The sequence below is a fragment of the Lynx rufus genome, unplaced genomic scaffold, assembly GCF_022079265.1.
Source record: "Lynx rufus isolate CCGP_SWC_20201006 ecotype Redwood Valley unplaced genomic scaffold, mLynRuf1.p SCAF_5, whole genome shotgun sequence".
NCBI lineage: Eukaryota > Metazoa > Chordata > Mammalia > Carnivora > Felidae > Lynx > Lynx rufus.
This window is the reverse complement of record NW_025814867.1, coordinates 158,854,204-158,876,497: the sequence shown is the minus strand read 5'-3', so window position 1 is coordinate 158,876,497 and position 22,294 is coordinate 158,854,204. Positions and strand designations below refer to the sequence as shown.

General features: G+C 48.0%; 1 protein-coding gene across 3 annotated transcripts in view; it reads right to left on the bottom strand.

The window, feature by feature from the left end:
• PCNT (pericentrin) overlaps positions 1 to 22,294 on the bottom strand; it is a 135,532-nt gene that overhangs the window by 73,425 nt on the left and 39,813 nt on the right. For all 3 annotated transcript variants that reach the window (XM_047099257.1, XM_047099258.1, XM_047099259.1), the window contains 4 exons: positions 21,444 to 21,576; positions 20,149 to 20,366; positions 13,337 to 13,806; positions 11,169 to 11,733 (listed from right to left, as the gene is read on the bottom strand). In XM_047099257.1, coding sequence (XP_046955213.1) covers positions 11,169 to 11,733; positions 13,337 to 13,806; positions 20,149 to 20,366; positions 21,444 to 21,576 — 1,386 coding nt within the window. The remainder of the gene's footprint in view (positions 1 to 11,168; positions 11,734 to 13,336; positions 13,807 to 20,148; positions 20,367 to 21,443; positions 21,577 to 22,294) is intronic.

The window sequence follows — 22,294 nt, the reverse complement described above, 5'->3', positions numbered from 1 at the left end:
TAATGAATTAAAGACATTCAAACTATACCTAACCTGACCTCGTACTATTTTCAAAAATTATTATATGAATATTTTTTTAATGGAAAGAAAGAAAGAAAGAAAGAAAAAAAGAAAGAAAGAAAGAAAGAAAAGAAAAGAAAAGAAAAGAAAAGAAAAGAAAAGAAAAGGAAAGAAATTGGCTTGAGCAATGGATACTGGCCATACTACAGTTTACTTCTGCATTCCAGAACTCTGCTTAGTGATATGAACACAAGGGAGATTTCTTTACCGGATGTACATCTCTAAGAAAAGGGAAACAAGCTTACGTTTCCAGAGAACTTTTCTCACAAGCCAACTCCAAAGTGAAGTACCCACTCCAAGTGATTCACTTCACTCCAAGTGAAGTAAGTCAATTAGCTCACAAGCCCATGTGAAATAACTCTTCTGGTAAGTGAGCCTGCTTTTCAAACAGGTGCAAAGATATTTGTGGCCCAGATTAACTAACGCCTGACAAAGGAAGAACAGCGTGTCCCTGCTAATTTGGGCACAATGACCCTGGCATCCCAGGAAATGTCCAGCAAGGCTTTATGTGCATCTGCTTGTGGGGTGAATCCTGAGGGAAGGCCACAGGAGGAACATGCAACCAGCCACAAGTCTCCCCCACACCAAGACATGAACCTGAATCTGATCATGTGTGTAGAGATGCTGACATGCTTACAGGAATAGGGGGGAGACTAACATCCCAGGAAGCAATAAAAACAGATCCCGTGCAAACGAAGCCCCGTGTGGATCCTGATTTGAACAACCACAGGAAGAGACTAGAACCTGGGCTGGATATATGGTGATATTATTAATGAATCATTTTTAATTTTCTAAGTTAGAATGGATTATGGTTAAGTTCTTTTGGGAGGAGAAAAACGTTACATGGCAGAAACAGATGATGAAGTATTTACAGATGAAAACACACGATACCTGGGATTTGCTTCAAAAGAATTGGGGGTAGGGAGCACTGCCACACTAAGACTGGCACGTACCCCACTGGGCAGCCAGATACAGGGGTTCAATGAACTATTCTACTTCTGTATATGTTGAAATTTTCTCCAATAAAAGTTAAAATAAGGCTGCAAACAGCCTCCCACCTCCCAGAAATCTAAGTGCTTTCTGTGAAACCAGCTAGACAAAAAAGGTCACTTAAAAAATTATCTAATGTTCACCTTCTTAGCAGCAAAGAGATAACTTACTTGAACAATGACTTTCTTGTACCACAACTAGAAAAACACTTCCAAAATGCTGCAAGAGCTTATTCAACATAGTGCTGGCAGTCCTAGCCTCAGCAATCAGACAACACAAAGAAATAAAAGGCATCCAAATTGGCAAGGAGGAAGTCAAGATTTCAGTCTTCACAGACGACATGATATTCTATCTAGAAAACCCAAAAGATTCTACCAAAAAAAATGCTAGAACTGATCCATGAATTCAGGCAAGTCGCAGGATATAAAATCAATGCACAATAATTGGTTGCATTTCTATACACCAATAATGAAGCAGCAGAAAGAGAAATCAAGGAATCAATCCCATTTACGATTCTACCAAAACCCATAAAATACCCAGGAATAAGCCTAGCCAAAGAGGTGAAAAATCTATACATTGAAAACTATAGAAAGCTCATGAAAGAAATTGAAGAAGACACCAAAAAACGGAAAAGCATTCCATGCTCATGGACTGGAAGAACAAATATTGTTAAATTGTCAGTACTACTCAAAGCAATCTACATGTTCAATGCAATGATGCAATCCCTATCAAAATAACACCAGCGTTCTTCACAGAGCTAGAACAAACAATCCTAAAATTTGTATGGAAACAGAAAAGTCCTCAAATAGCCAAAGCAATCCTGAAAAAGAAAAACAAAGCTGGAGGCATCACAATTCCAGACTTCCAGATGTATTACAAAGCTGTAATCATTAAGACAATATGGTACTGACACAGAAACAGACACTGATCAATGGAACATAAGAGAGAAAACAGAAATGGACACACAAACATATGGCCAGGTAATCTTTGACAAAGTAGGAAAGAGTATCCAATGGAATAAAGACAGTCTCTTCAAGCAAATGATGTTGGAAAAACTGGACAGCGACATGCAGAAGAATGAACCTGGACCACTTTCTTACATCATACACAAAAATAAACGCAAATTGCATGAAAGACCTAAAATGTAAGACACGAAGCCATCAAAATCCTAGAGGAGAAAAAAGGCAACAACCTCTTTGACTTTGGCCACAGCAACTTCTTACTCAACATGTTCTGTGAGGCAAGGGAAATAAAAGAAAAAATGAACTTCTGGGACCTCATCAAAATAAAAAGCATCTGCACAACTAAGGAAACTCAATCAGCAAAACTAAAAGGCACCCAACAGAATGGGAGAGGATATTTGCAAATGACATATCAGATAAAGGATTAGTATCCAAAAATCTATAAAGAACTTATTAAACTCAACACCCAAAAAACAAATGGTCCAGTGAAGAAATGGGCAAAAGACATGAATAGACACTTTCCAAAGAGGACATCCAGATGGCTAACAGACACATGAAAAAATGCTCCACATCACCCATCATCAGGGAAATACAAATCAAAACCACAATGAGATACCACCTCACACCAGTCAGAATGGCTAAAATGAACAACTCAGGCAACAACAGATGTTGGCGAGGATGTGGAGAAAGGGGAACCCTTTAGCACTGCTGGTAGGAATGTAAACTGGTGCAGCCACTCTGGAAAACAGTACGGAGGTTCCTCAAAAAATTAAAGATAGAACTACCCTACGACCTAGCTACTGTATTACTAGGTATTTATCCAAAGGATATAGGAGTGGTATTTTGAAGGGGCACATGCACCCCAATGTTTATAGCAGCACCATTGACAATAGCCAAAGTATGGAAAAAGCCCAAATGTCCATCGACTGATCAATGGGTAAAGAAGAAGATGTGGTAAACACACACACACACACACACACACACACACACACACACACACACACAGAGGAAGATTACTCAGCAATCAAAAAGAATGAAATCTTGCCATTTGCAACAACGTGGATGGAACGAGAGGGTATTATGCTAAGTGAAATTAGTCAGAGAAGGACAAATACCATATGACTTCACTCATATGTGGAATTTAAGATACAAAACAGATGAACATAAGGGAAGGGAAGCAAAAATAATGTAAAAACAGGGAGGGAGCCAAACGTATGAGACTCTTAAATACAAAGAACAAAAGAACAAACTGAGGGTTGCTAGAGGGGTATTGTGTGGGGGGGGGTGAGCTAAATGGACAAGGGGCATTGAGGAGGACACTTGTTGGATGAGCACTGGGTGTTATATGTAGGGGATGAAGCACTGGATTCTACTGAAATCATTGCACTATATGCTAACTAACTTGGACATAAATTAAAAAAAAAAAATGCCATAGGAGCATTTGGACAGTAGTCAATACAGAAACACAAAACTGCTAAGCCAAGGTACATAAATGACACTCGGTTTCAGGAAGTGTGTGGCTCTGTGCATCACCAACAGGTAACAAATGGGCAGGAGGAACAAATCAGCAATCAGACAGTCTCTGGGGGAAGGGCTGTGAGTCAGTACCTGATCCTGTCAACAGACATCCTCAGCAGGTCGCAGGGCAGCGCTTCAGGAGCGAAGAGGGAAGACCAGTCACCTGGGGATCACTAACTCACCCCCAGATGCGCTGCCTGGATCCCGGTCTACAAACAGCAGCGGGGCACTCTAGCCTCTCAAAACATGGGAAGGCGTGTCCACCTCGCAGAGGGCTGTCTCCAGCGTCCTTCTCCCAAGACTCTCCTGGGGCCGGGCACGTGGAACCTGTCGGCACCCCTCTGTCACCAAGAATGACTGTGAGCAATGAAGGAGCCGACAGGACAACTGCTCACCCTCCCTGTGGCGAGGCACCTTCCCGGTGGCCACTCGACCCCTCTGTGATGACCCCTCAGCGCTGCACTGAGGGCTGGGGCGGAGGGGACACTGAGGGGACCCTGAGAGGGTTAATGGGGCATAGAGAAGATACTGAGAGGGTTATGGGGACACAGAGGGGGCTGAGGGGACACTGAAGAGGCTTCATCCTCTTTTAATGAAATCTGAGGAAGAGGACGGTATGAGGAGGCCATTCCTGTGAACTAATCGGTGAGCAGCTGCATCTCGGTCTCGGCTGGGGGCTTACTGTGTCTAAGCCGTCCTGAGGGCACTGGCTTCTGTGTGTGGATTCCTCCTGTGTCTTCTCATTCTTTCGAATGTGGGAAACCCACCCCAAGTGGCCAGATTCAAGGCAACTTAAAAGTCCATGAAGCAAATCTCAACAAAAATGCCAATTCCCAGACTTTTCAACCAAACAAATGGGGATAAATCTCATTTTTACACTTCCCTTTATTTTTGCAATCTCCTGTAATGCTCATTCTGGAAACTTTCATTGAGGAAATGGTTTAAATACTAATTTCACAAATCAGCTGATCACTATACATACAACTAAAAGCACTGACTATTAATCTAGGGGACACAGGGGAACACCAGGGCCTTATTTCACGATTAGAAAAGAGTAATATTAGCATCTCCTTTTTTAAAAAGCCCCACAGCTTTTTTGTGTGTGTGCTGACAGCATGGAGCCTGCTTGGGATTCTCTCTCTTTCTCACTGCCCTCCCCCAATCCACTCACACACATGCGCTCTCTCTCAAATAAACCTTGTAAAAACAAAGAAAAGCCCCAAAGAAACAGTACTCACAAAATCTTATAATCTCTATAAATCTCGATGTAGCACTTCACAAAACACATCAGTTATCTAGGAAGCACTATGCATGTAGACTCGTACTCTCTCTCCCCCAGAAAGACCAGAAGACACGGGAGACACAGTATTTCAAATCTAAGAACATGGAGCAGAAGGGCATCAGGGCGTACAGCCAGCGTCCACAGATGCCAGCCTGCCTCCATGCAAAGGGAACTGGGGGACGTGAGCCCCGCGGCAAGCCACAAGGACCCTGGCTGGGTCCCAGCCTGCACGGTCTTATCCGTGGCAGCCTCACCTGCTGAAGAGAATTCCAACTGCTTCTTCAAAAGAACAATGACATTGGGGCGCCTGGGTGGCGCAGTCGGTTAAGCGTCCGACTTCAGCCAGGTCACGATCTCGCGGTCCGTGAGTTCGAGCCCCGCGTCAGGCTCTGGGCTGACAGCTCAGAGCCTGGAGCCTGTTTCGGATTCTGTGTCTCCCTCTCTCTCTGCCCCTCCCCCGTTCATGCTCTGTCTCTCTCTGTCCCAAAAATAAATAAACGTTGAAGAAAAAAAAAAAAAAAAAAATTTCAAAAGAACAATGACACAACTTGACATACTGCTTGTGGATGTTCTAACAAAGTTTCAAAAATCTGAAAACGAATCCAGAGCGTACACCGACTCTGGTGTGTTCCGTGTGGACACGGGCGGACATGCACGTGAGGTCCTCCACCTCCCTGTCGTGAGGTCGCTTCCTCCCCAGCCACCGCCACCTCCTGAGAGTCCAGACCCAGACGCCTCCTCGTCATCCCCCAGGCGCCACAGCCTCCCCACCACCCTCATAGGCGCCACAGTCAATCTCACCCCAGCACAGCCCGGGAGACATCAGGAACCCCTCGCTGCCCCGGAGCACCGCCCTCAGAGGGGCCCCGAGCCCGCCCTCGGTGCCCTCCCATCCCTACGCTTCCCAAGGGCCTTGTCAACTCCTGTCTGAGGTAGTACAATCACCTCCAATGCCTCTTTTGTCCAGCTGTCAGATGCCTATGCCGCTGCCTACAAGGTCAGGGTCCTGCCCTCCAAGCACACGGTCCCCCAGACACACCCCAGGTGGGTCCTGACATCCCTCCTCCTCATCCTGACCTCGGAAGTCACACCAACACGGTGCAGCAGGGCCACCGGTACCTCTTAAAAAGGGCACCTGAAGACGTCTGGGGGACGAGCGGGGGCTGGCCCGCTGCCGTCAGACCCCTACTCGGCAAGTTCCCTGCAGGCCCCACTGCGCCCGGCCCTGGGAAGCAAGAGAACAGGACAGGCACAACTACCCCTCACGCTCAGCCCTCTGTGGGCTTTGCAGGGCACGGGGCTAGAAGTCCTGAAGGAAAGGGGGGTGTCCCGCACTGGGCAGGTGGGGAAGCCCCTGTTGTGGAGGTGATCTGGCTGAAAGGTGAGAGTGTGAGGACAAGTTCAGAGGACGGCACACCTGGCACGTCTGCAGAAACAGACAACGGACAGGACAACAGGACACGGGGTCAGAGGACACGTATGGCAGGCACCTGTGCGGAGCCGTGTCCCCAGGTCACACTGAGTAGCCTGGGATGCACAGGGCGGGAACCTATATGCAGAAAAGAGACTACAGGGGAGGCCTCACACGGGCGACTGCTGCTGGACCGTACTGGACCGTACTGGCAGCACTCGGACGCGCTCTCCCGGACCGGCTGACCCCTGAGTGCAGGCTCCAGGCGTGTCCAGCACCCACCCGCCACCATAGCGCTCTGATGAGAAGACTCGGAGAGGGCAGGAGCCCCGGGAGGCCCAGCGCTGGAGAGCCCCTCAGCAGCCAGACCCCCTCCCGCGGCACCGCTGCTCCGCCTGCTGCTTCTGCGTCTTGGCTGCGTGCGTATCTCCGAGCTCCCACGGGGCTGCCTGGTGCCACTGCTCCAGGAGCAAGACCTTGGCGCCCACCACACAGCCAAGCTCCTATCCTCCTCCAGCAGGCGCCTCTGACTCTGCAGGGTTCCAGCCAGCCCCCACTTCCGAGACAGTGACCACCCAGCACTGCACCTGCCACGTGCCTCCATCCACCTACCACACAGACCCCCCCGCCACGTGCCTCTGGTCGCCCACCACACAGCCCCCCCATCAGAAACCCCAACCCCAATGCCACCCACCCCGTGCACCTTGTTCCACCCACCACATGGTTCCCATCTTAAAGGTACTAAACATCCTACATGCTCCTTACAGTCAAATTTGTCATAGTTTAAAATGCAGTTTCATGGCACAAGAACAGACACTCAGATCAATGGAACAAAATAGAGAACCCAGAAACGGACCCACAAATGTATGGCCAACTAATCTTTGACAAAGCAGGAAAAGAATAACCAATGAAATAAAGACAGTGTCTTCAGCAAGTGGTGCTGGGAAAACTGGAGAGCGACATGCAGAAAAATGAACCTGGACTTTCTTACACCAGACACAAAAATAAACTCAAAATGGATGAAAGACCTCAATGTAAGACAGGAAGCCATCAAAATCCTCAAGGAGAAAGCAGGCAAAAACCTCTTTGACCTCTGCCGCGGCAACTTCTTACTCAACATGTCTCCAGAGGCAAGGGAAACAAAAGCAAAAATGAACTACTGGGACCTCATCAAAATAAAAAGCTTCTGCACAGCAAAGGAAACAATCAGCAAAACTAAAAGGCAGAATGGGAGAAGAGATTTGCAAACGACATATCAGATAAAGGGTTAGTATCCAAAATCTATAAAGAACTTACCAAACTCAACACCCAAAAAACAAATAATCCAGTGAGGAAATGGGCAAAAGACATGAATAGACACTTCTCCAAAGACATCCAGATGGCCAAGCGACACATGAAAAAATGCTCAACATCACTCATCATCAGGGAAATGCAAATCAAAACCACAAGGAGATACCACCTCACACCTGTCAGAATGGCTAACAACTCAGGCAACAACAGGTGTTGGCGAGGATGCGGAGAAAGAGGATCTCTTTTGCATTGTTGGTGGGAATGCAAGCTGGTGCAGCCACTCTGGAAAACAGTATGGAGGTTCCTCAAAAAATTAAAAATAGAACTACCTCACGACCCAGCAATTGCACTACTAGGCATTTATCCACAGGATACAGGTATGCTGTTTTGAAGGGACACATGCACCCCAATGTTTATAACAGCACTACCAATAATAGCCAAAGTATGGAAAGAGCCCAAATGTCCATCAACGAATAAATGGATAAAGAAGATGTGGTATGTATATGTATCTATAGATATCTATCGATATCGATATCTATCGATATATATACAGTGAAGTATTACTCGGCAATCAAAAAGAATGAAATCTTGCCATTTGTAACTACGTGGATGGAACTAGAGTGTATTATGCTAAATGAAATTAGTCAGGAAAAGACAAATATCATATGACTTCACTCATATGAGCACTTTAAGAGACAAAACAGAAGAACATAAGGGAAGGGGAACAAAAATAATATAAAAACGGGGAGGGGGACAAAAACATAAGACGCTCTTAAATATGTTGAACAAACTGAGGGTTGCTGGAGGGTTTGTGGGAAGGGGGATGGAAATGGGTAAGGGGCATTAAGGAATCTACTCCTGAAATCATCGTTGCACTAGATGCTAACTAACTTGGATGTAAGTTAAAAAAAATAAATTAGGGGCGCCTGGGTGGCTCAGTCGGTTGGGTGTCCGACTTCAGCTCAGGTCATGATCTCACAGCTCGTGAGTTCGGGCCCCGCGTCAGGCTCTGGTGCTGACAGCTTGGAGCCTGGAGCCTGCTTCGGATTCTGTGTCTCCCTCTCTCTCTGTCCCAACCCACTCTCATTCTGTCTGTCTCTCTCGAAAATAAATAAACATTGGGGCGCCTGGGTGGCGCAGTCGGTTAAGCGTCCGACTTCAGCCAGGTCACGATCTCGCGGTCTGTGAGTTCGAGCCCCGCGTCGGGCTCTGGGCTGATGGCTCAGAGCCTGGAGCCTGTTTCTGATTCTGTGTCTCCCTCTCTCTCTGCCCCTCCCCCGTTCATGCTCTGTCTCTCTCTGTCCCAAAAATAAATAAACGTTGAAAAAAAAAATTTAAAAAAAAAAATAAATAAAATAAATAAATATTAAAAATTAATTAATTAATTAAATGAAAATTTAAAAAAAGAATTTACTACTGAAAAATAAAAATAAAAATAAAATGCAGTTTCAATCAATAAATTAAATACAAGCACAGTTTCATGTGTAAAATGTACCCGTTTCTTCCTCTGGAATATTCTTTTAAAACTTCATTTATTCTGGGGGCGCCTGGGTGGCGCAGTCGGTTAAGCGTCCGACTTCAGCCAGGTCACGATCTCGCGGTCCGGGAGTTCGAGCCCCGCGTCGGGCTCTGGGCTGATGGCTCAGAGCCTGGAGCCTGTTTCCGATTCTGTGTCTCCCTCTCTCTCTGCCCCTCCCCCGTTCATGCTCTGTCTCTCTCTGTCCCAAAAATAAATAAACGTTGAAAAAAAAAAAAAAACTTCATTTATTCTGAATCAACTAAACCAAGAAAATCTAACGAAAAGCCACAGGCTGGGAATGGGCCCTGTTCCCCATAGGACCTGTCTGCACAGAAGGAAACCAAAGCCAACATCGGAGGACCCGCGGCTGGAGAAGGCAGCAATGGCCTGCGGCACCGCCCACCATCCTCACACAGCTCCCCACGTTCACACCAGAGGGGCACGGCGGCTCTACCCACTCCTGAGGAGAAGCCGTGGCTGGAGCCACCCCGCACCTGTGCTGAGGCCTAGGCTCGAGGATGCAGGAACTCCAGGGCTTTCCCCAAGGCCACACCTCGGGAGACACGGAACAGGCCGAATCTAAATGTAAAACGAAGACACCACGCCTACTAAAAGCGGGGTTACCTTTTCCCTTCCAATCTTAAGTAGAGCTGAACAGAGTCAGAGGGTAAACCAATGTTTAGAGCTAAGTCACCGTGAACGAAGGATGAAACCATCACAGGAACACCTTGTTACAAAAGCACCTGTGAAGCAGGTGGTCCCTGTGTTTACGCGAGTCGGAGACTTCCTGAACACCGACTTCCTAAATACTTGACAAGACACTAACTCACCAGAACAGTGATTTTTACTTGATTTTATCGCCAGCTGGAGATCATGCCGCCACCACCCTTGGGCGGAAGAAGGCGCACATCCCATCCTGCGTGGGGCAGCAGCTGACCCCATCCACGTCTGGGAGCCTGGCATGCCCCGCTGGACGGCGCAGGGGACAGAGCAGGCCCGTCCACTGTGAGATGAAACCCACAGCCACCCCAGTCTGTGTGACGAGACGGTTTCAGGCCAAAGAGACGAGTGCTTAGTCTAGAGACACAGGTGCCACAGGTCTGCAGGTGAGGAGAGGGGGGTGCTGGCCCTTCCAGAAATTCACTTCCACACTAAAACTTAAAGTACCTGTCAAGAAGCAGTCACTGCTCGGGGCACCTGGGTGGCTCAGTCGGTTAAGCATCCGACTTCGGCTCAGGTCATGATCTCGCGGTCCGTGAGTTTGAGCCCCGCGTCGGGCTCTGTGCTGACAGCTCAGAGCCTGGAGCCTGTTTCGGATTCTGTGTCTCCCTCTCTCTCTGACCCTCCCCCATTCATGCTGTCTCTCCCTGTCTCAAAAATAAATAAATATTTAATAAGAAAAAAAAAAAGCAGTCACTGCTCTTGAGACAGGACAGAAAGATGTAATTTCATGAAGCATCAATAAAGGGAACCTGAGGGTGTGTGTGTGCACAACAGGAGGCCCTCGGAACTGTCTTACCACGAGGGTCAGAGACCACCTCGAGGTGCGCCCTGAAACCTGACACCTCACACAGAATTCCATGTGCGCGTGCACGTGCACATCTCCCGAGGATCAGAGATCAAAGCCTTTACCAAGAGCTCTGCGATTAAAACTCTTAAAACAGGGGCTCCTGATTGGCTCTGTCAGTACAACATGCAACTCCTGAACTCGGGGTTGGGAGCTCAAGCCCCACATTGGATAAATTACTTAAAAATAAATCTTAAAAAACAAAAACAAAAAAACGAAACAATCTCACATTCTAGGGGCACCTGCGTGGCTCAGTTGGTTAAGCGTCCGAGTTCAGCTCAGGTCATGATCTCACAGTTTGCGAGCTCAAGACCCACATCCAGCTCACTGCTGTCAGACTGTCAGTGCAGAGCCCATTTCAGATCCTCTGTCCCGCTCTCTCTGCTCCTCTGCTGCTTACACTCTCCCAAAAATAAATATTAAAAAAAAAAAAAAAAAAAAAAAGCTCACATTCTAACCCACCATAAGGAAGCCCCACACTTGCCAAGGACGGGCAGCAGACCGTGAGACCTGCTCATGGAGACACGCACTTGGACGACAGGAAGGACCTGCCCGGACACCCGCCTCACCTGTGGCGCTCCCCAAAGCTCGTGGGGAGCTAGGGCTTTCCCATCCTCAGAACAGCTGGTGCTCCCGGGCGTCCTCAGGCTGTCCTCTACGGGCGGAAGGTCCCGGCCACGGTTCAGCTCGTCCTCTGGCTCCCGAGTCGGCACCGCAGGGTGAGACGCGTCCTTCTCCTGCAGCTGCTCCGCGAGGTGTGCCCGCAGCTGCTCCAGAGCCCGTCTGTGCTCCTCCCTCACGGCCTGCATCTCGGACCGGTGACGTGACTCCAGGGAATCCAGATGTGACGAGTGACTGGCCTCCAAAGCACTGACCGCGGCAGCGTGCTTCGTCCGCAGTTCAGCCACGCGGGCTTCTGAGAGAGCCCAGTGCTCACTCTCCACGGAGGCCCGCAGCTCCTCCGCCTGAGCCCGGTGTCTGGCCTCCAGTTCCGCCGTCAAGGACAGAACGTGCTGCTGGTGTCTCTCCCGGAGGAGTCGGAGCTCGTGGGCATGCTTCTCCTGGGCCTCCCGAAGGAGGGCATCCTGCTCCGCGGTGAATTTCTCTGTGATTTCTTTCCGTTCTTCTAAAAACCTGAGAGGACACGCAAAGTGAATATGGGCAGCAGGATGTGCAGCCACAAGAGTGCCAACATCACTCTGAAAACCGACTCGCGTTTCCCTACATCGCCCCTGGATCTTAACTGCCCTTGCCGCTCCTCCCTCTGCCACGGCCGGTCTGAGGCCACCACCATCAGAAGTAAGTGCAGAGTGAAGGGGCCACACTGAAGAGGAGTTCAAAGGCCAGAGCCCAGGCGTGCCCGCTCCTAAACTGGAGGACACAGGAGCCACAGCAAGAAAGCACACACACGTTTCCGACAGGCACCACAGCAAAGCAGGTGTGACTGCTCACTCACGGCGACAAGAATCTCGACAGGGAAGGGGTGGCGGCGTCGCTTGCAGGAGCCCACAGGGCCGCAAAGACCTCAGAAAAAGTTCGCTTGTGAATTAAGGGACGCAAAGTAGGAAGAGCCACACGTGGTGCTGGCCGCAAACACACAGGCAGGCAGAAAGACTCCCTTCCAATCAGAGAGCCTAAAGCTCAACTGGGCATGCATTCCACACCAGTGAGGTCCCTGTTCAATTCTCACCAAGGCTAAGACCTGTGACTGTGTCCCTGTGCCAGCCCTCCACCAGATACCTCTGAAAGCGTTGCCACAGATCATCCCATTTAGCATCACCACACAGGGAGATCACGAAGGTTTTGCGAGGTTGAGTGTGGTGCCTGAAACCATCCAGCTTACACAGGGTGGGTCAAGATCTGAACTCAAGTTCTCAGCCCCCAGGTCAAAAGCTCTCGCACCTGACTCATGATGGGGGTAACAGCTGACACAGGAGAAAAGGCAGCACCAACATCAAGTCTGATGATCCCACGGCTCCCACACACCCCAGTCTCTACAGCCCTGGTTTGCAAAGAGTTAGCACTGGCAGAGGCAAAGAACCAAATCACAATCTAAATCTATTTAAAATTTAAGGGAAGTACGTATATATTTTAGAAAGAAAAAGTTTATTTTTAAAATATATGTTTGAGTTTAAAAAACACACAAAAAGAACACGGATAAACTGCGTATCTTTTTGATAAAAGAAGTGTAAAGTTGGGGCGCCTGGGTGGCTCAGTCAGTTAAGCATGTGACTTCAGTTCAGGTCATGATCTCATGTCTCGTGAGTTAAAGCCCCGTGTCGGGAGCCCGCTTCGGATTCTGTCTCCCTCTCCCTCTGCCCCTCCCCTGCTCATGCTCTCTCTCTCTTTCCCTCTCTCTCAAAAATAAACACTAAAAATTAAAATTAAAAAAATTAAAAAAGCGTAAAGTCTTGCTTTTGAAATTTTAAAATGTGCAAAGAACAAAAATGATGTGGAAAATGCGTGCACAGTAGCGTCCACCAAAAAACACAGATCCCACCAGAAGGATGTGGACACTGTTTCTGCCGTGTTCCAGCATATCTGAGTCATGGGACATGTGCTTCTGTCCTGCTGTTACTTTAGGGTGAAGACTGCTTGGCCCCACCTTCCTGCACACCTTCCCGCTCTACTGAGAGCCTACAGCACATCTTCCCAGGGGATCTGCCTCTCACCCTCTGCTGGGCATCTGGGGGGTCAGGGGTTGGGTGGGAACCTGGCAGACAGGGACGTCACCCACCTGTTCTGGGCCAGCATCAGCTGGAGGGCACAGTCCTCCTTCAGGCGGAGCGCAGCAAGCTCCCAGTCCTTGTCCACAGGAGCCAGACCACCACCCGGCTCCCGGCCACACTGGCTGCACTGCGGAAACTCGTCCCCAGCGAGCCCGAGCTCCAGCTGCCGTAGACGGCCCTGCTGCTCCACCAGGGACCCCTCCAGTTCCAGGATCTGGGCCGCCTGCTGATCCTGAAGTTGCCTCATTTTGATTTCTCGAAGCTCAAACTTGTTTATTATTAACTGTTTCTCAGACTCAGCTTGTTCCCTCAGGTCAAGGAGCATCAGCGTCACTTCCTCTTCAGCTTTTCTCTTTAGACCCTCACTTGTCACCTTCCATTCCTCCTCTCTTTCTTTGAATTCCTGCTTCATTAGTTGAATCTTCTCCTTAGCTTTCTTCAGCTCCTCCTGGTGATCTTCAACTAAGTTATATTTTACCTATAGACAACACAGTTTCAAGTAAGAAGAAAAGAAAAGAAAAGAAAAGAAAAGAAAAGAAAAGAAAAGAAGAGAAGAGAAGAGAAGAGAAGAGAAGAGAAGAGAAGAGAAGAAAAGAAAAGAAAAGAAAAAAGAAAAAAGATTACTGGCAATAATGACCCCCAAATGAGCTGTTCTTCGCCTCTGGAGCTGGCAGGCCTGGACAATCCAACAGAAACGAACATATACACACAAGTGTGCAGCAAACAGGGCTGGAGGCCTTCTCTGCGTGCCAAGACCAGCAAAGGCGGGGAGGGGGGGCGCGGGGGGCAGACATGTCACGGGTCTTAAGTCAAGGGGAAGGCCAACTCCCCGGCCACAGCAGAGCCACCATCAGTAAGGAGACGAAGCCCATGAGAACAGTAACAGCAAAAAGCACAAGTTCAAGCCTCTGGTCTTGCTCCATTCATATCCCAGCATCTACAAGGAACTTGAGCAAAGGGATGAGAAGCTAAAATTCATACTTTTAAGAGTATCTTGTGAAAAGGGAGGTGAATCACAAAGCTGAAAGTAGGCAAATGTTTTGATTTTCTAAAAAGGAAAGAAAATAGGTCAATAAACTACTGAATGTCATTGAAAAGAAACAAAACTAAAAATGGTATGTAAGACAGACCTCGACTCCTTATTTAAAAATTAAGTTATTGGGGCGCCTGGGTGGCTCAGTTGGTTAAGCGACCAACTTCGGCTCAGGTCATGATCTCGCAGTTTGTGAGTTCAAGCCCCGCGCTGGGCTCTGTGCTGACAGCTCAGAGCCTGGAGCCTAATTCAGATTCTGTGTCTCCCCATCTCTCTACCCCTCCCCTGCTCACGCTCTGTGTCTCTCTGTCTCTCAATAATAAATAAACGTTTATAAAAAAAAAAAAATTAAAAGAAAAATGAAGTTATTAAAGTGGCACCTGGCTGGTTCAGTCAGTCAAACATTCAACTCTTGATCTCGGGGTCATGAGTGCAAGCCCCAAGCTGGGTGCAGAGTTTGCTTTAAAAAAAAAAATGAAGTTATTAAAAATAAAGTTTAGGGTCACTGCTTCTGGAGATGGCTGAGAAGCTCTAATCAGGCCAACCCTCCCAGATAACAGCTATAAACACTGGAAAAAATGTCAGAAGCTACCTGAAGACCTGAGAGAGCATCTAAAAGCAAGCAAATTGTGGGGCATTTGGGTGGCTCAGTCGATTGTGCGTTCAACTTCGGCTCAGGTCACGATCTCGTGGTCCATGAGTTAGAGCCCCATGTCATGCTCTGTGGAGCTGCTTCAGATTCTGTGTCACCCTCTCTCTCTGCCCCACCCCCGCTCATGCTCTGTCTCTGTCTCTCTCAAAAATAAATAAAAACATTTAAGAAAAAATTCAAAGCAAGCAGTGTGGAGAAGGGTTGGACACCCAGAAAAAATAATAGCAGTGGGCAATTTACCTGTCCGTGCCATGCACACTAGAATCCCATCATCTTACTTGTTTGAAGAGAAGAGGTAGAAACTGAGAGATGAAAGCCCATTAGGACAGAGCCAGAGAAAGAAAGCTGAAAAATCTGTGCATAAACCTAGCCCAAATCTCGGGCTAACCCCTGATGCATATGTGTGTGGGCAGACTCCAAGAGCCGACCAACACAGAGAAGATATAACATGAAGTCAAAATCCAGCCAAGTTAACTATCTGCTAAAAATGGGGAAAAAAAAAAACAAACCAATACTCTTTAGAGGAACACAACAGAATCCAGAGTCTCCACAGTGTATTATTCGCAATGTCCAGGATATAATACAAAATGAGTTGATATACAAATAAACAGGAACTATGATCCATGCTAAAAAGAACATAATCATTAGAGAAGAACCCCAAGATAACATAAATGCGAAATTAGCAGACAAAGGTTTTAAACAGCTATCATAATTACACTTACACACATAAAGAAAAAGACACTCATAATGAATAAAAGAATAGCGAATCACAGTGAAGATAAAAGACACTCTTAAGAACCAAATAGAGGGGCGCCTGGGTGGCGCAGTCGGTTAAGCGTCCGACTTCAGCCAGGTCACGATCTTGCGGTCCGTGAGTTCGAGCTCAGAGCCTGGAGCCTGTTTCCGATTCTGTGTCTCCCTCTCTCTCTGCCCCTCCCCCGTTCATGCTCTGTCTCTCTCTGTCCCAAAAATAAATAAACGTTGAAAAGAAAAAAAAAATTAAAAAAAAAAAAAAAAAAGAACCAAATAGAAATTCTAGAATTGGAAAGCACAATATCTGAAATTTAAAAATTCACTAGGTGGACTTAAAAGCAGATCAGAGCTAACAAATGATAGTCCGTGAACTGGAAGATTGATAGAATTTAACCAACAGGAAGGAAAAAAGATTAGAAAAAAACAGAACCTCAGAAACTGAAAGATATAACATCCATGGAAATGGAGTTCCAAGAAGGAAAGGAGAGAATGGAGCAGAAATAAAAAACTGAAGAACATACTCAGCAAAAACTCCTCAAATTAGGAGAAAGACAAAAATACATAGAATTTTCTGTAAGTCACTAACACAGACCACCATTTCAGTAATGTGATCATTAAATAAGAAAAGATAAAGTCTATCTAGTTTAAGGTTTTTTGTTTTTATTTTTTCAGATAACTATGTTTCTTAGGATCCCGGTTTCTTTTTCTCAAATATTCATAATTCATTTTATGCACGGATTTTAAGAATTTCATGAGAGAGGGGCACCTGGATGGCTGAGTTGGTTAAGCATCCAATTTCGGCTCAGGTCAATGATCTCACAAGTTGGGAATTCAAGCCCCCATCAGTCTCTCTGCTGTCAGTACACAGCCCACTTCAGATCCTCTGTCATTCTCTCTCTGCCCCTCCCCTGCTTGTGCCTGCTCCCTTAAAAATTAAAAAAAAAATTTTAAAAAGAATTTCATGAGAGAAAAAATACCAAAGAAAATCACACCTAAGCACATCATAGTAAAATGACTGAGAATAAAACAGAAAGAGAAAAACCTTTGAAAGAGCTAAAAAGAAATGATATATTACATTTAGATAAATATTGATTTGAATGATCACTGACTTCTCATGAGAAATAAGGTCAGAAGTAACAACATCTTTAAATCCTGAAAAAAATCCTGTCACCTTGCCTTCTAGATACAGCAAAAATTATCTTCAAGAAAGAAGGTAAAAGAAAACTTATTGAATAGCAGATCCGCACAATAAGAATGCTTAAAGGAAATGCTTCAGGCTGAAAGGAAGCGCTACCAAATGGAAACTCAGACCTTCGGGAAGAAACAAAGAGCACTGTAAGTGGTAAATGTAAGACTACTTTTCCTCTTAATTTCCTTCAAGTATATATGACTATTCAAAACAAAACTTACATTGTGGAGCTTACCCACACAAACAGACGTAACACCTATAAAAATTACGGCATAAAAAAACAAAGAAAACATGATAAATGCACCTATCCACTCACAGGACTCTCACATTTGATCTGAAATGGTACACTGTTAACCCTGAGAAGATCGTGAGGAAAACGTATGCTCTACTCCCGAAAGCAACCACTAAGCACACAGCAGATACATAAAAATCAATTCTAAGGGGTGCCTGGGTGTCTCAGTCAGTTCAGTCTCTGACTCTTGATCTCAGCTCAGGTCTTGTTTTCCGGGTTGTGCATTAAAGCCCCAGGCTGGGCTCTGCTTCCCCCCACTCCCCCCGCTGCCCCCCCCAAGTCAATCCTAAAAATATTCAAATAACCCAAAAGGCAAGAAAGAAGGAACAAAGGGAACAAAAAAAGAAAACATAAAGAAAAACAGATGGACCTTGTAGAAAACTAATAGCAAAATGGTAGACATAAGTCAAACCAGATCAATAATGAACCAAAATGTTAACAAACTAAACACTCCAATAAAAGTTAAAGAGTTTGTCAGAATGGAGTTTTAAAAATATCCAACTATAGGGGCGCCGAGGTGGCTCAGTAGGTTAAGTGTCTGACCCTTCACATTGTCTCAGGTCATGATCTCACTGTTTCTGGGTGTGAGCCCCACATTGGGCCCTGCGCTGATATGTGGAGCCTGCTTGGGATTCTCATTCTCATCTCTCTCTCTCTCTCTCTCTGCCCCTCCCCTGCTCATTCTCTCTCACTCTAAAAAGAAATAAATAGGGGTGCCTGGGTGGCTCAGTCGGTTGAGTGTCCAACTTCGGCTCAGGTCATGATCTCACAGTTTGTGGGTTTGAGCCCCACATCGGGCTCTGTGCTAACAGCTCAGAGCCTGGAGCCTGCTTCGGATTCTGTGTCTCCCTCTCTCTGCCCCTTCCCCGCTCATGCTCTGTCTCTCTCTGTCTCTCAAATATGAATAAACGTTAAAAAAATTAAATTCAATTTAAAAAAAAGAGAAAGAAAATGAAAAGAAATAAACTTAAAAAAATAATCTAATTAGACGGCTCAGAGCCTGGAGCCTGCTTCAGATTCTGTGTCTCCCTCTCTCTCTCTCTGCCCCTTCCCAGCTCGTGCCCTGTCTTACTCTCAGAAATATATAAACATTATAAAATAAAAATAAATATGTTTAACTATATGCTGTGCGTATGTGTAATAAATTAAAAAATAAATATGTGGTCTTTGTGCCCAGTTCCTGACACACAGCTGTGAAAACCCTTGGAATCCCTGGAAAAAGAGAGTCTCTTGCATGCTAATGAGATAGCAGGTGTCTGGGGATCTCTGGGTGGCTTCAGCATGGGAGCCGGTCCCCGGAAAAATCAAGCATGATTAGAGAGGGCTGGAACTTTCAGCCCCACACCCCTAAACCTCCATAGAGCGAAGAGGGTTGGAGGTGAGAGTTCAATCACCGACGGCCAATGATTTAATCAACCACATTATGTAATGCAGCTTCCATAAAACCCCCTAAAGGGTCGGTGGGTGAGTGTGCGGAGGCACTGAACAGTGACACGACTGGAGAGGGCCCGGCAGCTGCATATCACCCCCACCTTAGCCTATGCCTCTCTTCCATCTGGTTGCTTCAGCTGGCATCCTTCGTAGTAAACTGCTAACGGTAAACTGTCTCCCTGACTTCCAGGAGCCTGAAAGGGGAAGGTGGGTGTGTCTGGGAGTATTCAGACTTTGAAGCCAAGTCAGGCAGAAGTGAGTAGGTAACCTGGGAACCCAATAATTGCAAATGGCTTTGAGGTGGGGTTAGTCTCATGGGACTGAGCCCTTAACCTACGGAGGTCCAACACCAAGTCCAGGTAGTTACTCTCAACAGATGAATAGTAAAAGGGACAGGAAAAGGTACGCCACACAAACAAAATTCAAATGAAGGCTGGGATGACTATACTGATGAAAGAGAAAGTAGACTGCAATACAAACAATGCTACAAAGAATAATACAGAGAACAGAGAAAACAGACACTTCGTTAAGGATAAAAAGGTAACTTTTTCAGGAAGACAGAAAAATCACAAATGTGAATGTGTGTAGTAACAGGCCTTTAAATACTTAAAGATTGGCAAAATTAAAGGGGAAAATAGACAATTCTACACCCCTCTCTCAGTAATGGATGTAAGTAGGTAAAATGGTGGTCCAGGAAACATACAAACACCTAAACATCGGAAGCCATTGAGGGAAGCCCACACAACTTTCCATAAAACTCTATCTTTAGTTCTGTTTTGAGGCAAGTCTTCACCATTGCTTTAGAGAAGAACATATGATCAAATGTGCAGGTAATAACATCGTATGAAATTCAGTTTTGATGGAGAACGAAAATCCAAAAAGACCTCTGCGGGAAAGAACACAGGGGAGAGCATCAGGCCACAAGCGTGAAGTGGAGGGAATATGGCTGTCAGCACACCTGTGGAAAAGGCTTAAAAAAGCTCTGATCGCACGGATTCTATTATTCCAATGCAGGGATGAGCCACACCCTGAGCAGCACACACAGCCAAGCCTACTAGGAATCTGGCTGAGGCCGCGCTGGACCGTCTGCCAGCGTGAGCAATGCACGGGGGTCTCCTCACTCGCACGGCACACTCTCTGGCTGCACGACCGACAGCAGGAAGAGCGCAGGGGCTCAACAGCACTGGAGACACCAGGGTGCACAGAGCCCGCAGATGGCCATGCCAACCAGCCTGCACCCCACCCGCGCCCCGGGTCTCAGGATGCCCAGACAGTCCCTTAACCCCAGAAGCAGGGGGAAGGAGGAACGAGGAGTCAAACCCTGGCCTGGCTCCGGGTGGAACCCCATCCTGACAGTGAGGAGGCGCTGAGCAAACACGGCTGCAGGCAGCAGGAGGGACAGAGCCGCGGCACTCATGGGGGCCTCCACACAAGTGTGCCACTGCGGAGGCGGGCTGGATCCACACTTACCCTCTCCAAGTCCTCCTTCAGGCGGATTTCATGCCGCAACCTCTCGTGTAAATTTCTATTTTCTAGTTTTAAGACATCAATTTCTTCCTTGAGCTCCGACTGAAGAAATGAGAGTTTAAGCTTGTGCTCAGCTTCTAAACTCAAGACTCTGGCTGCCACCTCTGTCTCTACCTCCGAGGCTGTGTCCTGCGCACACAGGAGAGGCACTCGAGCAAGTTCTGTGAGGGACGGGAAAGCAGGGAGGACAGTCAGGCACGACCCTCGAGGACATCACACGCAGCAAACAAGAAGAACACTCATCTTCCAACACTTCAGACAACACGGACACTCAGACTGTGGCCACCCCCGGGTGAGCCCAGTCGGGAGCTCATGGGCTGTCACAGCACAGCACCCCTGTGCCCCCAGCCCCAGAAAACGAGCCTGCAGCTGCCACCCTGTCCTGAGCCACCCACACCCACTCAACATCCACTCCATCCCTTTAGTTGGGTATCAGGTGACTGTTACCCCACAGTGGCGGGGGGACGTGTAATTCTGGGCCATTGGTAGCCCAGGCCCTTTCTGGGCTGTTCAGGTTGGGACTTGTTACCTTCCCGGGTTCAACAATGATCTGAACAGCGGACACAGACACTCCGTGTGTGCCCATCACTGCCCAGTGACCGTAAGGCACTGTGTGGTGGCCGTGAAGGACGTCTCACACAGGAAGGAGAACGGTGAGGGGCAGATGCCAAGCACAGCATAACCCTTGCTCCCGGGGACCATGCTCCTCCTCTCAGCCTGCCTCACCAGCTCCAAGGGAGCCCTTGGCTAAAACAGGTGGTCACGTCAGAGCACCCCAACAGGGACCTGACCCCCATACCCTCGCATGGGACCCTGTGTCTCGCCTCCTCAGGGCGACAAGAGGTGGCAACAGCGCCCACCCGCAGGGCTGGCCCAGCTACAGCAGTGAGCGGCTGCACTGCCCGCACCTCCTGGAACCCGTGTCCAGGGCTGGCCTTACACTGCTCCCCTAAGCAGCCAGGCCACTAACCGTCCCCATCTGCTGCAACCACTGGGAGGATCACAGCTTCTCCGTCTACCACCTCCTGTGTGCCCCTGTCTGCTGTGACCCCTCGTGCTGCACCCAGTCAGGTCCTCTCCTGACACGCCCCAAGCCCGGCCCCTTAACTCTGAGGACACTACCAGGGAGGACCTGCAGAGTACAGGGTGGGCGTGTCCAGAGAACCCACAACCTTCCCCCAGACCGTTCCCTGTGGGCCAGACAGCCGCCAGCACAGGCAGCAGGGAAGTACACGCACCTTCATCAGGGCCTTCTGAGAACCCTGTGTGCTGCTCCCCTTCCATCACCTGCGGCCCTGCGAGGTCCACCTCCTGCCGGCCTTCCAGGGAAGACTTCAATGCTGCTAGTTGGCGCCAGTGGGCTGCTCCTAACTGTGTGTGCAAATCAGGAAAAAAAAATATCACAAAGGAAATGTTACAAGGGACCTCTCTGCTCGTCACCTAATCACTGCCTCCCAGGGAACTCGCTGGGATGTGCACGTACACACCATCCCCCCCATCCCTAGCATCTCACCTCCAGGGGGGCCAGGTGACTCAGGGAGATGGGACCTGAGGACACGGGCACATACCACTGACTGGCGAGCCCTCCTCCCTCCCGGGCCGTGCTCACCGAAGCCAATGCAGAGCCCCAGCTGCAGGGACGCCAAGCAGGCCATTCCTGGGAGCCTGACCAGAACTTTTCTGCAGCTGCAGGCAGACCCTGATGACCAGACCCCCTCCCAAAGCCAGGGCCTCAGCCTTTACCAAAGGCACCCTGTTCCTCTGTGGGGGCTCCGGGATTTCCCCAGCCTATTTACTCCCGCACCTCTTCCCTCCCAGTCCGTGTCTCCCCCATGTCCCCTTCTGAAGCCAGACACATGCTGCCTGCTTGGGACATGGACCTGCCCCAAGGGAAGGGTCTCTGGTCGCTGCTGTGAGCACCCCTGACAAGAGGCCCAACCCAAGCATCCTCTAGAAGGGAGGAGAGAAGGGCTCAGTGCAGGTACTGTTGTTTCCTGTTCCCCTAAAAATAGTAAATCCATCTTCCTAAGATATCACAGGGGAGTCACATCAATCTACACTTCAAGTTCACAGTAAACTCAAGTTATCT